The following is a 20,592-nucleotide window of genomic DNA, read 5'->3' on the forward strand; positions in this document are numbered from 1 at the left end:
TCTCTGCTGCATTCATAAGGTAGCTGGGAAACACAAGCTCACAGGAAAGCCGCACAGTAATTCTACTGCAGAATCAAATTCCAGATAACGTATATGAACAAACTAAGCTCCTTCTGTCTTATTTATAACTAATTTTCTCCAGGATTTTTGCAGCGGGAAAGAATTCTGCAGGAAGGGACCTCAGGACTCAAAAACCTGTTTCAGAAGTTCTCCTTTTCTGCCAAATTGCTTACAATACAAAGAAAGAATACAATATAAAGAAAAGAATCTTTGGCAGTGTGTAGAGTGCAATGAAACTTGGTCTTGTCCTATATAGATATGCTTCCCCCTCAGACTTTAACAACTGTATAGTTAAGGATTGAGAGCACTTGCTGAAAACATTCAGCTTTCTACTTTTATTCACTTGAACAGAAGAGAGATCTGCTCATTCAAAATTAGAATTTTGAAGGAAATGGAAAAAAATAAAATTATGAAGAAAATAGGAATATCACTTATCAAAACTGTATTGCGATACTTTTCAACTGTATGGAAAAAGTATGGGTTTATTTAATTGAAAATTCACATTCTTTACTCTTGAATCGTTTTAAGTGTAACAAACCATTTCAGAATAACTCTCCTATGAACTCCAGAATCTAAGATTTATGAGTATCTTCCTAAAATGGCAATAACAAAGAAAAATAGAAAAGACAAAACCAATTATCCTAATGATTGGGCTACTAGATTTTCATTTATTGGTAATAAAACACATGCACATAGTCCAGTACATAAATATTTATGTCATAATGTAAACTATGAACTTATTCCAGAGCCCTCAGTTACTGATAGTTAGGACTTACCCTGTTTCCTCCATGATGCAACCACCCCAGGATTCAGTGCAGTCACACTCTTCTCAGACAAGACCAACATACAACAGAAAAGGAAAACAGTTATAAATACGCTTACAATGAAGTACTCGCTATAATAATGGACCTTGACTAATTATACAAAGATTAGCTGATCGAATTGCTGTACAGCCCTAAAAAACAGCCCACTTGAAAAACTGTTAATATACTTACAAGGAATGTGGTCATTTCACATTCCTATATGTGCACATTCTTGACTCAACACTAAGTTTCAGGCAGTATAAAAAGCTAAAAATAGCTGGCAACATTCTTCCCTACGTGCTCTCAAAACAGGCAGCACAAGGCTCTGTGTAGTATACAATCCTGGTGATTAAAAATGTTGCCACTTCCTCCAACCCAAAATGCGTACAGAACACCATGAAGGAAAATTGTTACAGGACAGTCCATATATTTTTTTTTCCTCTTTGTCATATAGGTATTAATAGCAACTAACAATATGTGAATCAGCCAAACCAAAATTCATTATAAAAAGTAGTTAAGTGAAAGTGGATTTACAGTTTACTTACAGCTATAGCATGTAAGTCAACAGTGACAAAATTCATAAAATAAAACCAAAAGATCAATATATTATGGTTGGTAAACCAGAAGTTATAGACTACCCATAAAAATCATCTACCAAAGAAGGAACGTCTTAAAGATTAACGTTCTGCATTCTGGTTACTGCACTAAATCTAAACTTTTCCTCAACAGAAAATACAATTATTTCTATGGCTATTTCTCCTCTATCCAGGTCTCTCATTAATCTTCCTCTATAAAGCGTATCCAAATAAGGAAACTAAGCTAGCATTTTAAAAATGTTTATATCCTACAGACAAAAGAAATATTGATTTCCATGTTAGATAAACACTGCTTTATCTAACCAGAAAACAACAATGTAGAAAACAAAATATTTTAGCTATTTCCAAGTTTACGCAGTTTAAAAGTGATGCTTTACAAAACAATACTCCCTTCACATTGCTTCCTAATTCGCAGATCTCCGAAGTGATTCCAAAACAAAGTTGCTACTATCATTCACAGTTTTACAGAAAAAAAAAAAACAAAGAGATAATGTAGCCAAATTGCTTACAAGATACAAGTGAGAAGGGGGAAAAAAAAAAGTTTCTTTAGTCCCCAGACAGGCTTTACCAGCAGCTTTTGTATCAACGCTACAGGTGTGTTAAGGCCATGTCAATCTAATCCAGCTGTGAAGCAGCTAGATACCAAGTTGAGCAACTTCTTCATAAATAACGTGTTTTTCAAAAAAAAAAAAAAAAAAAGTAACAGTTCTGTAGGAATTATAGATTACATTATGAGAGGTAAGGAATTCTGAGTTAAACTAATGTTGTTTTTACATTACACCTTTGAATGTTGGTTATGAATCTAACCTAAATCAGGACATTGCTGAGGTCATTGCAAAATTAGTGGCTCTCACTTTGGTTAAACTGAAACGTTTTCAGTTATATTTCCAAAAATAGAATGTCTTGTTCTATGGTTAAAAGTTTGGTGTTCATTTCAAATATTACAAAGGACGAGTATTTATAGATTTAGCTAAGGAGGACAAAAGGTGACTCCATGTACATACTCGGTTTCCTGGCAGCTGGCTCCCACTGTATTCCAAGGTTCTGAGCAAGACTTTGCGCTAATTCCTGTGCCATGGCCAATGGAAGGCCATACTGTGTATGAAGAGGCAAGCAATTTAAAAAGAAAAAAAGAAAAAAAAAGCATAAGAGCATAAACTATTGTAATTAATATTATCCCAACTCATCCTGGTTTACCACATACCTACTACATCACAAAGTAATTATGTCCAGCCAATCACAATTCTGTGTGCATATAAAGAAAATAAACACAACTAAGTCTCTAATGGAAAAATCTTCCTCTTATTCTGAGGAAATCCCTGTCCAGTGGTCAACCTACAGAAAGGAGTCTGTTTCTTACTGTATAGGTAATACAGTTTTTGTGTAATATGATTAACCCACATCAAAATGAGATTTTCATATTAGATTTAACACTACTCTGAGGATAAAAATATTATTAAGAAAAAAAAAATCAATACTAGCTTTAATGATTTTAGCTTTTAAGCTAAAATAAATTAGTAATGGCTACATGCCATCAGCACCTCAGAAGATCAACCCTCTTATAGTGAGAAAATCCCAAAGGAGTTTCAGTGCTGTATTCAAATTCTTTAGTCTGAGATTTTTGGTCTATACTTGACAAATATGTAAAAAACAGTTTATGATACTCATGAGAGTATAATGCAGACAGAAGAAATTAATCTTAAAAAGAAAAGTATAGCAAGCAGTACTTTAGTGATGATACAAGATTGCCTGTGAGATGTCTTAACTTTTCAATAAATAAATTATCTTTAAAGCTCTGAATACTGTAACATATGAATTCTGTAGTTATAAAGTAGTTTCTATTTTACTTCATTTTAGTGGTGGTGAAAGTTTACCTCATTCACTCCTACTCCTCTGGTGACAGAGCAAACCCCTCCAAAGTAACTTAAGCTGCTCCTTTTGTAATGAAATGTCACATTCCTTATGAACAAATAAAAATAAAGTGAAAATAACTAAGATTGGGCACCAAGAACTTAATGAAAGATTAAACTTTCACACACATTACATGCACATTAATCCTCATCTAACATCAAAAGCTATTGTTTACAGAGTAAACTCATTAAAAGAGTTAATACAACCGAAGTATTGTTTATCCTGTAAAAGTCAGTATTAGTCCCAACCCATAAACAAGCCAACCAGAAATAAGCCAACCACATTCCTAAGAAAATTCAGTAACAACATTTTCTTTAAAAAGATAACAATGAATATATTCCAACTTATCATCTGTCAAGAAGGAATTCTGTACTAAAATGTGTAAGATAAACAAGAAAAGGAATAAATTTGACAATCTATCAGCATGTACTCATAAGGTAGAATCTTATCAGATACTCTGAGATATCTTTAGGAAAATCAGGTCCAGCCTTGGCCTATTATCCTTTCCAGACTTGATTTTATTTTGAACACTCTCCTCTTTCATTCCAAACAGCAACTATGATTTCATCTTCTTTGGAACCTCATCCTGCAGCACCACTAACTTTTATTTAACTTCTTCTAGTCATTTTTTTCAGAGATTATTTTATAAAATAACATAATAGCAATTTTAGAATTCAGTTACTCAAGTGAAGAAATTCAGGCAAGATTCCTGTAGCAGTCTTCACTCACTTATCATTGTTAGAAACAGAAATATACTTTATTTAAAAAAGAATCCTGCCTCACAGTCATGTTACACTTAGCGAGTTGGTACATCTATTCAACAAGGGAGACAACCCATGCAAAAAATAATTAAAGAGCACATCATCAGTGCTTTGCATATCATATAAGAAGCAAAACTGGCATTGTGTTGCAATGCCTGTATTAAGACAGTGCAGCTATGGCAGAGGCTCTAGGAAATTCTTCATCCCCTATCTGTATCTTCTGTTGCAGAAGTAGAATGATAGGATCTCATACAAAATATTTGTCATTCCATCCTCCATAGCATAGGTAGGAGAAGGCTCAAAATCTTTATGCTACACAGGAGAACTCACTTCTTCCTCCTCTTTGATTACAATGCTGTGAATTAAAGTATACTGTTACTCAAGGTTGATGATGTGTCTAATGATTCAAGTGGAATTTCCCTCAAAATGCTGTATCTCACATGACAGAAAAAAATCACTTTACCTGTAAAGGAGGAGACCTTCCATTAATAAATGTCACTGCAGCTACACATATGAACAAATACAGTAACTGGAATGCTCTTGTGGCAACACATAATACTGTCAGCTCTGCCCTCTCCTGCTCTTTACTGGAAAAGCAGTACATTATAGATGAGTAGCAAAACTAAGTGTCCTTAAGGGCGCATCAGGAGACACTACCAATATGTGACACTGCCTCCAGGTTGCAAAAACATTAACATTTTATTTTGCATATATATAATCAACAAAACCATAGTAGATTCTATACGTATTAAAAATAGACTAACACATTAAAAAACAGATTGAACCTGCTGAGGAAGACATGTATTGATGTAATGACTACCAAGCAAAAAAGTAAGCAATATGACACAGGTAGACAAAACCAGTATATACAGAAAAGTATATAAAACTGTAACAGTCTCAGTCATTGTATAATAGTACATACGAGAGGAGGTGCACAGCATCAGCATGTTGTTTGATGTAGTGTTGTCGATATTTGGAGAAATCGTGAAGCATCTGCAGTGGGTCAGGGTGAATATTAATACGATCTCTGTCTGTCCAAGTTTCCACAGCAACAAGGACCACCCTGGTGTTCAGCTGTTCCTTGTATATCTGAGGGCAGAGACAGGACAGGCACAGGAGTAGAACACTGGGTCAAACATGCACAGTCAACCAGTAAGAGTAAAGCGGAAGGACAAGAGGGATAAATCAGGAGGGAAACATGGGAAAACAGTTAGCTGGTAATGCCTTGGATTTCCTAAAAGTTAATAATCCAATCAACCTAAAACCTTTTTTTATATATAACAATAAAATAAAATAAAATAAAATAAAATAAAATAAAATAAAATAAAATAAAATAAAATAAAATAAAATAAAATAAAATAAAATAAAATAAAATAAACGAGCAAACAAAAAAACTTGCTGCTCCTTTTTTTTTTTTGTTTGAGTTATTCCATTTTCTTTATAACTCTCTTTATAACTCTCACGTCAAATGATTTCACTATTCATTTTTGCATAAAACCTATATAAAAATCAATAAAGTACAAATGGAAACGTGCACAAGATAATCTCAAAGAAAAAGAAAAGATTTCAAAAAACAAAGGAAAACCAAAGCCAACTCTTCAAGTCAAGATTAAGTAACTTCTCAGTTTTCTCCAATAGATGCAAAAATTAAGACACACAAAGCTTGATTTTCATTTATATTATGATCACTTTATGCCACTTAAGCAACGTGAGAATTAAGAATATTAGATTTTACATTGATTTTAATGTCACTGTAGCAGGAGGCAAGTAAATGACAACCAGGCCCTAACAATTACAATCAGGCCCTAACAATTACAAGACAGCTTTAAAATAACATTTTTAGCTTTGTACGTGGTATTTGCTACTGAAATAAAACTGCTGCTCACTTTAGGATCAGGACATAAGATGCCAAATTTTATTAATTAAGGTTACTGCAAATCTACGAGAGATAGATTCGTTACCTATAATAGACAGCCTACCAATCTGAAGTATTTCATGGGACATGAAGAACATTTACTGGCCAAATATGCTCAGTTATGATTTGAAAAGCTTTTCATAATTAATCCATTAGCTGCTTAATCTATAAAAATATTCAAAAGTTACTTGGTCATTTCCATAAGGCACCACATTTAAAATGTTTTAATTATATTTTTTTCCAAATCATACCTACACTACACAATGTGAATTGCAAATATCCTCCTGCAGTTATGATAGACATTTATACTGAATAAATTAACACTGGCTTGCATCCTACTGTTTTGTGTCAAGGCAGCTTTATCCTTATTAAAAAAAAAAAAGTCAGTGCATAATATTCAGCTTAGAAGAAAAGGCAATAAACAGTAAAATGGGAGAACAACCAGACAAGCTCAGTTTTGTCCAAGAACTTTTAAGGAAAAAGAATACGAATATGCTTCAGTGTGAGGGAGGCAGTCTAAGAACATACCCACAGAAGTGGTTAACTACTTGAAAGAAATCAATGAAATTAAAACTCAGAAATTATATATGGCTGGATCAATAAAGCCTTTACTTATGTTTGCTGAGATGAAAACTATACTTCCTGAAGTGAACAGGAAGGAAAGGATGGCATAGAGAGCAGGGAAACTGAAAGTCCCTGAAAGCCGGTATCCTTTCTCCCATAATATTCAGTAAGAAATACAGCTACCTCCTTATGAACATAAGGGAATAATAAGGCAGAAATCCCTGCTCCTTTTCATGCTCCATTTAAAGAAAAGGCCCCTAGGACATCATTTTGCAAAAATCTCTATGACTAGACTGAATTCTACACTGGAAAGAAGCTGAATATTTCTGTAAATATACACACGGCAAATAAAAATGGAAAAACAGAAGGAATAATCAGAGAAAGGAAAAATAGTTAAATAGTTGTTTAAATGCAGTAGAAATACAAAGAAATAATGATCAGATAAGAAGATGAACCTACCGCCTTTTGAAATGTGCAATATGAATTGTAGCAATATTCTTTCTATTATTTATATTTAGTATTTTCAGATGGTTACATAAAACTTGCCTAGTTCCCACTTCCAGTATTTTCTGTATTCACCTAAATTTTCAATACATGTAATACTTCTTATGTAAGACATTAAATACAAATACTTTATTGCTTCCTCCAAGCTAAACAAACTATTGACAATATTTTGCTTTGAATCTTATCACACAGTTCTATTGGTATTGATAACGTTACATGCAATGGGGACTTTGAGTCAGAATTTGGTTAGTCTGCATTCATCACTACCAGAGAATCCATCCTGCTTTCCCCTACTGACACAGCTCTGAAAAGAGACAAGGTCAAATTTTTCCAACAAATCTTACCTGTAGTTTGTGTGCTTCACAAATAGGAGTATGGTATCTGTATTGGTGGTACCCATTTATGATGCACTACAATGGAATTTTAGTTTTAAGCTATATAGATTTATAAAAGAGAATTTTTATTTACACCTTCTATTTTTCTCTCAATAGATATGTGTATCCTTTCTGAATTACACCTGCAGCTTCAACTACTTTAGGTTAGTTTTATTTCATGAATCTAAACTTGATTGCATCTCATTCTTATGCACTGGATAATGCTGAAAGCTCATTCAAGTTTGAAATCCACCCTGCCAAAGGTAGACTCTGGAAGGTGCAAGCTTTGAGAAAAATGCCAAGGAAAAAATGTTGGTTTCTTACACATTCACCCCAGGCTACTTTTTTGCAGAGAAGCTGGAAATGAGTTTTAAAATGCAATTTTTATAGCCGCTTATTTTCTTTTTATCTGGTATCTGCTAATGTTAATTTTTTAAATACAGAACTAAACTAATGAAATTAGTGATACCATTTTCCAAAGACAAATTGATACTTACAGCATCTACAAGGTTTACCACAGATTTTGCAAAATTGTTTGTGTATGCATTTGAAGAGCGATGCTTTTTGAACTAAAAGGAGAAGAAAAAGTAGAACACAGTGAGAACTTAAATATTTATTACTAATTCATTACTTTTATAGCAAAGAAGAAAAAATAATATTTTAGGAAAGACAAAGGGACAAACTCAAAAACTTTGCAGATCACAGCCTATAACTCATATACAAGAATCCCTGGAAAATTTTGGAAACCATGTCTGCTAGACAGCCTTTCACATCTGTTAAACAAACACGTAGCCACAAAAAATATCCTATCTAGAATCGAAGTTCAGGTGTTCAAGACAAAATTCAAGGTAAACTCATTGCCTGTAGAGCTCATAAATATGACCTTATGACAGAATGCTGGCCCACCAGACCCTTCCATTCAAAGTCAATTTTTTACCAAAGACATGCTATAGTAGCTGAGTGTGAATCCATGACTTGAGAAAAACTGTAAAGTTAAAAAGGGAATTTGCATTATACTATGATTTGCAAATAGGATAAGTAAGTCTTCAAAATTTCATTAAAAGGGAACAAAAAAGATGCACAGAACAAAGAATGTAACAAATCTTCTCAAAAAATATTCTTACTAATTTCAGCTACTGGTTAAAAACAGCACATGGCATTACCTAATGAGCAATATCATCAAGTTCCATGAAAATGCCAGCTATTCCCACTTTGAAACATGGTACCTCGGAGTCCTTGAAACAAGAGGGTCTATACTCTTCTCTGAACATCTCAGGAGTTACTCCCATCAAGAGAAGTTAGTTAGATGATCAACTACCTTCCTAAACTGGAATTACAGACAAAAACTCCCTGGTTTCCAGAATTACAATTGAAGTCAAGGTGAAATTAAACTTGAAAGACATCTATATTTTAAAAATTAAATAATCTGTATTTCTCAAATTGAAAGTCAAAAGAGTGTTACCAAGAAATTTGACGCCTCCACCACATTAGGTAACATTTTATCCACCCCTGTAAATTCCAGTTATTTTTGCACAAGCAATCTAGTTTTATACAGACAAAACGCCATAGAGACAACACAAAGTTCACCAAACTCTTTAATGATGGCTGAGATTCATTCACTTGACTACAGTATTTTCTACATTCACTGTCATTCACTGCTAAGTTCCACAATGCTGTCTTATCAGTATATGCACAGCTAATTTTAATACACAAAGCTCCCCTATTACTATTCTCAAACCTAAACACTTTTAGCTGCAGTGCTATGGGATTCTGTTTGCTCTATGGAGATCCAGGATACTTGAACAAAAATAAGGGGCGAAAAGGGTTGCTGTTTTGTTTTGAGGCAATCCTAAACTTTCACAGAGTGGAAAGGTAAAATTACAGACTTTGAACATGTTCTTGGTTTCAGAAGACTAAAGGTCAAAATCAATACCAGCATATGACATAACGTCTCTAAATGCAGCTTCTCTAACAAAAATAAAGCAGAGTTAAGTCTGTAAAAAATACAACCTAGTTAAATACATTTAGGTGCATCTTTAGTGCTACAGGAAATTAAAACTGTGTGGAAATAGGTAATATTAACCACTTAACAAGACAATGTCCAAAGAGGTTCGATACTTCTTCCAACATATAATCTTGCTGCAGGAGAAATCTGCCCTCTACCGGTAAGCAGAAAACCTTAAAAGGACACTTAAATTCCTGGACTTAAGAAGTGTGAACACTTCCTTATGTATATTCAATTTACTCATTAAAAAAAAAAAATCATTACCTGCTTCTGAGTCACTGACAACTCTGAAGCAAATAATCTTGAGTGTTTGTGTTCTGAAGCTCTAACAAATAAAACGTGCAAGGAGACACCAGTCAGTGTCTGTAACAAGCACAGGGAAAAGGATGGTTGTCAGTTAAGCATGTCTGTAACAAGAGAGGCCAGAGGAAACAGACATAGAAATGCTATCCGTTCATAAGAAACACCAACCACAGACCTCAAACAAGATGACAAAATATCCACAAGTTCAGTTACTGTACCCTATCACTATACAACTAGTATGTGAGCACTCTTAGAATAGTTTCCTACCAGTTGGCTTTGTAAATGAAAACAGTTGAAGAAAGTTCTGTCCTAGTCTTCCTACCCATTCAAATTCCCTCCACATTGCTGATTTGACACAGATTAAATATAGGTTATTTTTAGCCCAGAGTATTTGTATAATTTATGAAACAGAAGCAGGAAGGTTATATTATCTGTCTATTCAGCACTGGAACGAGTACAAAATACTTCATCCTGCTCTGATACCAGCTATTCTTGGCTCTTTAAAATTGTCCCTCAGCACTGACAAAAGGGCCCACTACAACAACATAAAACCACTGGGAAAATATGCAAGAGCGATAGATTTAATAAGCTCTTACAGAAATTTAAGTTTATTTTATTTGTACATAGAATAAGCTTGAACTGTTTGATCAACAGAATTTGATTTATAAAAAGGTCTTGCTCACACAGAAGCAAAATAATACTAAGACTAAGCCAACTGATGACCCTTAGACGCTTCTAAGTCAAATAATCATTGAGAAAGATAAGTGATATAGAGTAACTTGCTGTTGGTTGCAGCATATTCTTCATTACTAAAAAAAACTTTTAAACCTATACTGAATATTTTCATTGCAAATATGTTCTGATTAAAATATAGCTGTTGGACTCAATGAAGGAATTACTTCAGAAAAGTTCTGTAGACCATATTTTTAGACTACCAAAGCAGTTTAGTCTACCATAGTACAAAATGACAACTACTCATCAGAATAAAGTACAGCTCAAGGGTTACATGTTCTATGACTTTTACGTATAAACACTCTACAATCCCAGCTATTTCTTTTGAACCTATGTCTACATCCTCCAGTACAAGTAAGACTTCTGGGGTGTAGTTCAGAAAAAGGGATGACATTTCCTCTTTAAAAGGAAAGACCCTGAAGAACACAGCTGGTCACTTTTTCTCCTCATAATTCTTACGGAAAAAAGGTATTTTCATCAATTTATAGGGACATCTGCATTTTACCAGAAAAATTTCAGAGAAAATTTGAGGGAAGGAAGGTTGAAGGAGAAAATAATATGTAACTTAAAAAAAATAAGACTGGTATCAACAACAATCTGATTTGTATTCAGTAGTTTACTGGTTAAAATCTTTCACTACGAAGACGTAGGATTCCTGTGATGTGGAAACTGAACAAGAATCTCACCCTTACAAAACATATTACTCTCCAGTCAGCTCTCTTCTGATTTTTACAGGGGTATCATATTGACACTTTGATAGCCTTACTTGGCATATATAGCAAGAGCAATACATTTAAATAACAAATGTCATCTGATCTCATTTTTTCCAGTTATCCCACTGGACAAAAAGGAGGAAACAAGTCATATATTTAAAAAAAATACATACAGACAGTTCCTGAATGAAAGAAACCACTTATCTTCTACTTCACAAATTGTGTTTATAAGCATGGAATAGCCATGAAGAATCATGAGATAGTTTTGTCTACAGGCTTTCCTGCATTAAAATTTAAGTTAGTTAAACTAAAGTCAAAGTAACAAATTCTGACCTCTTACTTTACCTCTTTGAAAACAGGATATAATTATGGGCATACTAAATTTTCTGTGTAATACCATGGTGTTTTGGACATTATTTAAAAACAAAAGTGCCATAGAAAAACTCAAGTTACATTCAGCTTTGTTAGTTATTATGGCCTGGACTAGATCTTACACTATTATCATTAACAGATGCTCATAAATGAGATCTTTGACACAAAAGTATTTATAATGTACAGTGCTGTATACCACTTTACAAATAATAATCAAAAGAAATCACTGAATTGATATACTTACCATTTTATGGTCATTGACTATCATGAGCTCCAAATATTTCATTTCTTCAAAGATACCACGAGATGCCTGATGGATTAAAGAAATTCTCTGAGAAATCATAAAGATGCAGTGATTTTCAAAAATAAGTGCAGCTGCTGATATAACAGGGTTACTTATTATGTAGGGTGTGCAAGCCTGTAAGAACTGGGTCAGACCTTTAACTACAGTAATTCATCATAGCTCCACTAACTTAGTAAGTTTTGATAATTGACACTGGCTGAAAATCTGAGTCACACCATTAGGAATAAGTTTAGAATCTACTTTTTGGTTCAGTGCAGAAGCTGCCACTGCTTCTCTGCTCTCTGATTTTCACAAAGGAGAAAAATCTCAAACACTAGAAACTCTTAGTTTACTATTCATCACAGATTTAAGGAGAAAGTTAGTAAAAATAAATAGGCCCTTAAAAAATATACCAAGATTGTATAAGACAGTGGAAAAATACCAATTAATTTCCTTAAACTCAGTTATTTCCCAAGCTCTCACGCATATGCACACTCAGATCATTAGGACTATCAACTGGGTTCTCTCAATAACCCAGTCAAATGAGATGTCCTTATTTGGAGTTCTTCTTTGATCATACTACTTAACATGCCAAATGAAAATGAAGTCAGGTACCTTCAAATAGCAATACCTCATCCAAAATTAATCTTTATAAACAAGGAGACTCAAAACCTAAAACTCACCACTTTCTAAACTCATTTTCACTACTGAACTTCTGAGTTTTGCTTTTAGAAGAATTTTATTGTTTTATTGATAATTGTATTATATATCAATTTTAAGCTACCAAAATAATTAAATAATAAAAAATTAATTATAATAATGAAATAAAGCCCCTCTTCACTCAAGTCTGAAAATGAATGTTTCTGGCCATGTTTTTATAAATGGTCTTAACGCGGGGTCACATTTCTACTCACTGCTCTCTTTCTTCTCTTTCTCCTCAGCCACTGTAGTTCAGAGAGAAAGGGCCATTCAGAACTAGAATCAGTCTCTGTACAAATTAGAATTGAAGAATTTCATAGCATTATTTTAAACTACTGATATACAGTGTCTAAACCAAACGTGGATTAAGATCACCAAAATCAGACTAACCTTTGATATTGAAAAGTTCATTCTTTTAAAATACACATTAAATATTTCATATAAAAACACAAGCCATTCAGAAATCTAGAGTTCGAATTAAAGCATGCAAGGGGAGGTAGAAAGATTGCAAATTTGGCTTAGGACATATGTTTTCTTTCATTTTTTGTCCTCAATAGCATTAACATCACTGATTAAATTAATTGATTTGCAGAACTCTAAATACGTGTCTTTATGAATGAAAGCCTTTTAATCTGCTTTTGATTCCACTACAATAATTGTGAAACAATTTTAGTATTTATTTTTCAAGTTTTTCTAAATAATCGGCAACTTTAAATAGACTCTATTAGCCTAATATTCAAATCGTTCAAGTTATACGTACAATTATATCCAATATTGAAAAACTCATAAGCAAAAACATACCAAGGTCCCGCAACTGCTTGGAGGCTTGTGTTCCATAAGTTCTCTGGATCATATGTGGCCTACTTTTGCTTTCCTGGTAAGAAAAATATATGATATTTTATTCTAATTAATAATTAGCAAGTGAAAAGTGAGGTATTTCTTTCACTATTTATATTTTTTGTTATTTTTTGCATGCAAACATAGTACTGATTTGGCATAGCACTAATTTGAAAAAATGCTTGCAATCCTAAGTAAATCATGGAGCTTCTCTGCTTCAGCCCATTCACTGTCCTGCAAAACTCAGATATCACAGTTGGTTTTGAGATTACTTGAAAAAAAGCTCCTTTAAAATCCTTGTGTTAGAGAATATAAACCATTTACTTATATAAATCAAGTTAAAGAGCGTGTATATATATATATATATATATATATATATATATATATATATATATTTAGATGAAATTTTCCTCTCCCAGAAGAAACGCAAGGATATGCTTACTATTTATGACAAAAATCTATCTTCCTAATTGCAGCAAAATGCAAGAAACTAATCAATATGGTATCTTTAAGAGGCTTTTTTCACCCTAATTGTTGAGTACACCAATAAAAAGAACACTTTTAATGCATGCTTTCTTTAGAAGTCTGACATGCTCCAAATTATCACATTTTGGTATCTGCTCTAGAAGATACCTGTCTTTTCTTCTATAACACCTCTTCTGCAGAGGCTGCCAAAACAAGCAATTCTTTTCAAAGGGTAAGATGCTACTGTTCTGTAATTTCTGTGAAAAATACCCAATGAACAGAAGGAAAATACAGCATATTTTTGCCTTATTTTTCCCCCCATTGGAAAAAGATGTTTTGTATAACACCTGCCACAGTTAAGGTTAATCAAGCTGACTAACCTACATGCTGAAGCCTGTGGCCCAAGATATTTATCTCACATAGTACAATCAAAGTATGAGCTACTGAAAACTTGGCAGCTGTATTATTTTGATCTTCAAAAGTTTTGAGAAAAATACTTATCTGTCCTCTTATCATTTAGAATTCTACCACTTGAATCCTCAACAAAATTGGCAGATGGTGTCTCACTTCTTTAATTTCTCCTCTGACTACTACATTTATACCATTGTATAAATAACATTTCCATTAATTTACTGTATCTGTACCATCAGTTTTTAACCTTACAACCTATGAATACATGTTACATCAAAATGCATTACATGGCTTAACACACGGCATGTAATATGTTTTTTGAGGAGACTGAGAAATGTCAGTCTTTTTAGATGTAACATTTTTTAGCATCTGTATTGTTTCCTTTAAAATCCAAGAGTTGACCATCCAAATGATACTGATTCCTCTGAATGTTGATTCCATTTCCTTGAAAGCTTCAGGAGTCAAAGATTTTGTAGATCTTACTCTGGGCTACAATTTCATCTTTATAGTCACTAAAACAAATCAGTTCTGCAGCATTATGTTACTTATCATATACTGTAAGTACTAAAACAAGGCAAATTTGAGAGATGTGATACAGCATCTAGAATAGACCCTACAGACTACGAATGATATGAACCTTAACATTGCCTCAATGTTGCAGATTCATTCTTCTGAAAATCAGTCAAATCTTTGAACCACTCTAAAGATAGAAACCTACCTGTTTTTATTATCATCTGTGAAATGTAGTCAGTTCTATTAGCAGATAGTTCTAGGAACAGTTGTATTTAACGACTGAAGTGAATACTTGAAAAAATAATTATAGGTAATATATTTGCGTAAGTAAAATCCCAAATCACATATATGAATATGTGACTATGCTGGATCAGAATAATTTAAGCTATACAGTGACTTAACACGTGTAAAGTCTCAGACACCCAGATATAATTATCTACTTCATTAAACTCTTTCTGGAAACACGATAGATCAAACAGCAGTCTGATTCAGCTTCAAATTTGGATCCAACTGCTTTAAGATAGATGATTTCCAGAGATCCCTCCTATGAATTTATAAATCCTTTATTTCAAGTACTAGAGCAAATTAATAAACACTTTTTGACATTCCATAGCCATTTGCTATGGAATGTATCTTACTACTCTACTTCCAATATCTAAACGATTAACAATAAAAGAAAGAAAAGCAAAGAAAGATCTTAAGCAGCTCATGCTTGCACATTTCTTGCCTTAAGTAAATTCCAATCAGGTATTTTACAATACTTTTGTTTTCCTTATGAACGGATAAGTCAGGTCACATGTTTACTGATTTATTCTAATACTTCTATTTACTATTTCTTGAGCACTCTCTTTAGCAAATTAAGTATAAAATCAGATCAAAATAAACTTACTGTACTGTGGGTCAAATCCATTGGTTCTATCATGTACAGATAGTTTCTATCTTCAAACATGCCACTAGAACATAGGGAAACAGAAGTGATAGTTAGGATTACATGGGAATTAACCTGACTCCAACATAAGATTTTTGACTAAATAAAACCAAACTTGGGGCTGAAAATATCATCAATATTAAAATAAATTCCATATAAATACATTTCCATTCTATACAGCAAAAACTAGTATTTTTTTTCCCAGAAATCAGGCACATTTTCATGAAATAACACTGCATGTAGTGGTGATGTAATGATAAAATACCAGAGAGTAAATATTTGACCTTGGAAAAAGGGAGTCCTAAGACTCATATTAGCATGCAGAATGAGGTGAGTAACAAATCCTAGTAAGGACTAATATCTTACATTTTTTTCCCTGCATAATATAATAAAAAGATCAATTATTCAGTAGGCTAACAGAATCATGCATGAATACTGTGCATACTGCTGAAGTACAATTATTGTTTATCCTCCACCTTAATAAGGCATCTTGGTGAAATATTTATTGCTGCTTGCCATACTCAAAAGATTTCATGAGACAGTATCAAAAGACTTTAAATCCAATGATACTAAAAAATGTGTTAGCAGTTTGGCATAGCTGGTACTGGTAAATCAAACCCCCAAAAATCTTTGGGCCTAGAGAATTTCAGTCTATCACGCGTTAAGTGATAATATTCAAGAGCAGTAATTAGTTAATAGCCTTGTTTGAAAAATGAGAAATACACTTACTGAAGACCATTACAAGTTGAAAGAGCAACTTTGGAGTCCTTGACACCTCTGATATTTCCATGGTAGTAACAATGCTCTCCACCCTATTCATGTATTAAAAGAAAAAAAAAAAAAAAAAGAAAATGGTAAACTCATGGAAAATTACTCTGATTTCCTGTCTGTTGCTTAAAACCAAGGAGAAAAAAAGATCTAACATCTTGCATCAGATAAAATTTCAGAAAAAGCAGTGATTGCTAAACTAAATCCCAATGACAAGTTGCTAGTAAGAGAAAATTGCTAGTAAGAGAAAAACTGTGCACAGTAAAGACTAACTTAAATGTTCAAGCCATAATGTGAGTTATTCTCTTGTACTTACAATGCTCTCACAGCATCCTCCATCTTTTTTTTTTAAAACACATTTTTTTTTGCTGTAAATTGATTCTGAAAAAACGTTATATAATGCAGGTTATATGAGTAGTGAGTTATTTCTTGATACCTTCCCAGATCCGTTCAAATTACAAGTAACACAGTGTTCATCAATCAGCTGGCATGTGTTTGGCTTGGATTTAGACTCTACCAACTCAAGTTTGATTTTGATGTCTCTAAAAATTTGTTAATTAAAATGTTGTATCATTAAAATGTAGGTACCAGTATTACTGATGATGAATGAGCCAGAAGGTGAATACAGCTTATCAACACTAAAATGTACAGTTGCATTTTTACTCTGTAGATCAAAAGGGTAATAAAGGTCAACTCTTGAGTTTAACTACATAAAATTCAAAATTGATGCAAAATCCAATTATTCAAAAAAGGTAGGATTTTTGTGATTTTCTAAGCAAATTAACAGTCATATTTTAGACAAGATCCTGGCTTTGAAAAAGTAGTAACATTTAAATTACCTACAAGCATGTTGAAATGTTAGAGACTTAAACAACAACAAAAAAAAATATTACGCAAACTACAACTAAAACCTCAGTTTTGAAAGGCCTTAATTATTTGAAATAAGGGAGGAAGACCCTGATGAATGCTACAGTGCAGGATTTGAACAGTCAATAGCTGCAGGGATTAGGCAGAACAGAATTTGTTCAGAAGTCCTATCAAATGGGTGTTCAATGAAACTGAATATAGTCTGCCATTTCTCCCCAGAGAGATAAGAGAAGCTGCAATATGGAGGAACAAGACAAAACAAGAAGCAAAATACCACAGGAAACATTTGATGCATACTTAAAATCTTCAAGTTCTGATTCTCAAAAGCCTTGCTCAGATAACATATGAACTCTAGTGAATGCTACATGCTTTCCCCGAATTCAAAGTGCAACTTTGCTGGATTGAGAATTGCTACCCAATCCTCATCATAGAGTGCGCTACACTGACCACCCCTCTCCTAAAGCAATTGGCTCTTGACTAAGCTCTCCTTAAAGTGGGCAAAGAAGCAACCTAATCGTTGAAGGGGACTTCAGGCATGCTCAGAACACATCTATGAGAGTGACAAGGTTAAGTTCCTCACATAATAGAGTTGCAGTGGCTTATTAAGTATAGAGCATTACATGAAAATGCCCTTCTCAACATTTAACACAAGTTTTTCATTTCTTAACAATTTCCCAGGTCACCTTGAGGAGAGTTGACTCCCAGCTCCTCACTTTCCAGAAAGGTGCTCTAGCTCCAAAGCTACTGGCTATTTTGTGTCAGAGTACCCTGTGTGAATCACACTGAGGCAGTTTCCTTTTGTAGAAAACAGAGATTCATGAAATCAGAAAGAGGAAGCACAATTTTATTCCCCAGAGGCTAGGAAGCTTCTAGGAAACATCTTAACAGCAGACTACAACAAATAAATGATTTAGATGGGAGATTCAGAAATAATTGTTTTGTCAAACCATCATCTACTCACATGCAAGAATTACTAGTGTTAAAATAACTTCATGAAGATCTTTTTTAATCTGTTTTTTGGGGGACTTTCCACAGCTTTACAAGCTATTGTTTTTCTAAATGTTCTTTCTTCTATGTCCTAAATCTGTATGTTTAATTTTTCCATTTAATGCAGGTAGGGTTACACTGCACTATTAACAGTTTTGTATTATTTTGATCATAAATAGCTAAGTATGTATAAAAAAAAATGAACAACTCTGGCATATTTTAGGAATACTTACTATAGGCAGCCACAAATCACATTATTAAATCCTTTATCTCTATTCTCATGCAGAATTTAATTCTACCCTTATTGCTGGACAGCAGAATTACTAAACCCTAATATCACTGAGGAATAACGTGTTTAGGACTGTTAAAGGCTTACAGAACTACTTATTCTGACTAAGGATAGAATTAAACAAGTATATTTATTGTCTATCAACAAAAAGCATCAAGAACAACATTAACAGACTGTTTAGGCTTTTAGCATTTAAGAAGCAGCTACAACATTACTCTGATTTTCTAAAGCATATACGAAAGAAGAAGAATTTAGTGAATTTAGAAGCTTTTAAATAACAGAAATTCTGGTGCTACATGTCACTGAAGCTTAAATAAAGAAAACTGAATGACACTGATTTACTTCATTTTAATAGCTGGTCTTTAATGTCTATCAATGATAACACTAGCTAAACTAAAGATAAAAAACATTCTTAAAAAGTTTTATTAAAAACCTTTCAGTACAGTTGTCTTGCTCCCACACTGTTTGAAAATGTAGCATTCATAATCAAAATATTAATTCTGATATCATGTCATCCGAATTCCAACAAGCATATTGAATCCATTGCTTCTGCAATTACTATAACTTGAGGAATTAGTAAAACATGTAAATACTCTTTAACTATGCAAAGCATTATTTCGACTTTGCATCTTGTTTAATGAGTTATTCAGATACTGAATGAAATTCCCTAATAGACTCTATTGTGCACAATTTAATCAAAGTATTACACAAAAAGCAATCACTATGTATTTACTTTTCCATCAGTGAAAGAATACATATAACATGCTTTTTAACAACTAAATTGTGATCATCTTTCTTGCACAAGCAGCTTTTCAAACTTTTTAAGTTTGCTGTGCAATTGAGGAAATTACTGTTTGTTCTCTGTTGTTTTCACTCTTATAAACAAATCAACCCCTTCTAGAAAACACATTATTTTTCGCTGAGATCTCACTTCTTTGCATCCATATCAGGAAACAATCCTTTATTTATTCAAGTCTAAAAAGGATTACAAGATACTGCAGCAGCTTAGGATGCAGTCCTTATTTGACCTCCTAAACTAACTGCATGTATAGTTTCTGAGGTTATAAATAAGCCTTTATGACATTAATGTGACCTCAGGAGCAATACTGTTGTTTCTAAATAAATCAATTCAGAGAAGATCCCCTGGGAAGTTTGAATCAAGTTACTGCAGCACACAAAGGCAGTACTTTTGCTCAGTTTAAAGTTCCAGTATAATTTTCTAGTCAGATTCATGATTCAGCAACCGCAGTGCTCAATGCTAGTGCTGCAGCTAACAATTGCATGAGCTTGCCCAAATTCCAGAGGGAACTGTTTTTTTGCATCACTTAGCTTTTTTTTGCCCATTCTGCAGAGTACTGAGTCTCAATGAAATGAAACCACTTTCTTAGTATGTTACATGAAACAATTTCTTCATTTCAGTAGAATACCAAAAAGTATGTGACAATAATTACATTGCAATGTCCTTGTTTTATTTTGACCTTATCTATGACGTAGTTTTGGGATTCTCTAAAGCAAGGACAAAATAATCAATGAGACATCTAGTATTTGAACAAACAAGTCCCACTCTGCTGAAGGCATAAATGCAACTATTCAAGTTTCACTCTAAATTGAGATGTATTTCATATATAATAAACTCACAACAAATAATGCAGCATTTAGATTAGCTATGAAATAAGTCATTCCTTGAAAATGCATTTTATAATCTTCCTATGAACCTACAAGTCTTCATTTTGTTAATATAACAAAAAAATTATTCTGATTTCACTAATGCTAAACTATCTTACATAACTTTATCTTTTTGTCTTTGGATCAATAGTTTATTGGCATTGAATTCAATGTAGGAGACAGTTTGACAAATTAAATTAATTGGAAGTCAAGTAATATGCTGTTTTTGTAGTAACTCCAGAGGTTAAGGTTTCAGTTTGTTTTCCT

General features: G+C 33.2%; 1 protein-coding gene across 4 annotated transcripts in view; it reads right to left on the reverse strand.

Moving 5' to 3' along the window:
- The window catches only part of ADAM23 (ADAM metallopeptidase domain 23), a gene marked incomplete at its 5' end in the record, with an annotated part of 74,415 nt that overhangs the window by 32,343 nt on the left and 21,480 nt on the right, over positions 1–20,592 (reverse strand). For all 4 annotated transcript variants that reach the window (XM_084289164.1, XM_084289163.1, XM_084289166.1 and 1 more), the window contains 10 exons: positions 837–885; positions 2,464–2,554; positions 3,334–3,418; positions 5,054–5,220; positions 7,986–8,057; positions 11,858–11,923; positions 12,811–12,884; positions 13,397–13,469; positions 15,711–15,774; positions 16,479–16,561. In XM_084289164.1, coding sequence (XP_084145290.1) covers positions 837–885; positions 2,464–2,554; positions 3,334–3,418; positions 5,054–5,220; positions 7,986–8,057; positions 11,858–11,923; positions 12,811–12,884; positions 13,397–13,469; positions 15,711–15,774; positions 16,479–16,561 — 824 coding nt within the window. The remainder of the gene's footprint in view (positions 1–836; positions 886–2,463; positions 2,555–3,333; positions 3,419–5,053; positions 5,221–7,985; positions 8,058–11,857; positions 11,924–12,810; positions 12,885–13,396; positions 13,470–15,710; positions 15,775–16,478; positions 16,562–20,592) is intronic.

This window comes from Netta rufina (genome assembly GCF_964035555.1).
Source record: "Netta rufina genome assembly, chromosome: 6".
Classification (NCBI taxonomy): domain Eukaryota; kingdom Metazoa; phylum Chordata; class Aves; order Anseriformes; family Anatidae; genus Netta; species Netta rufina.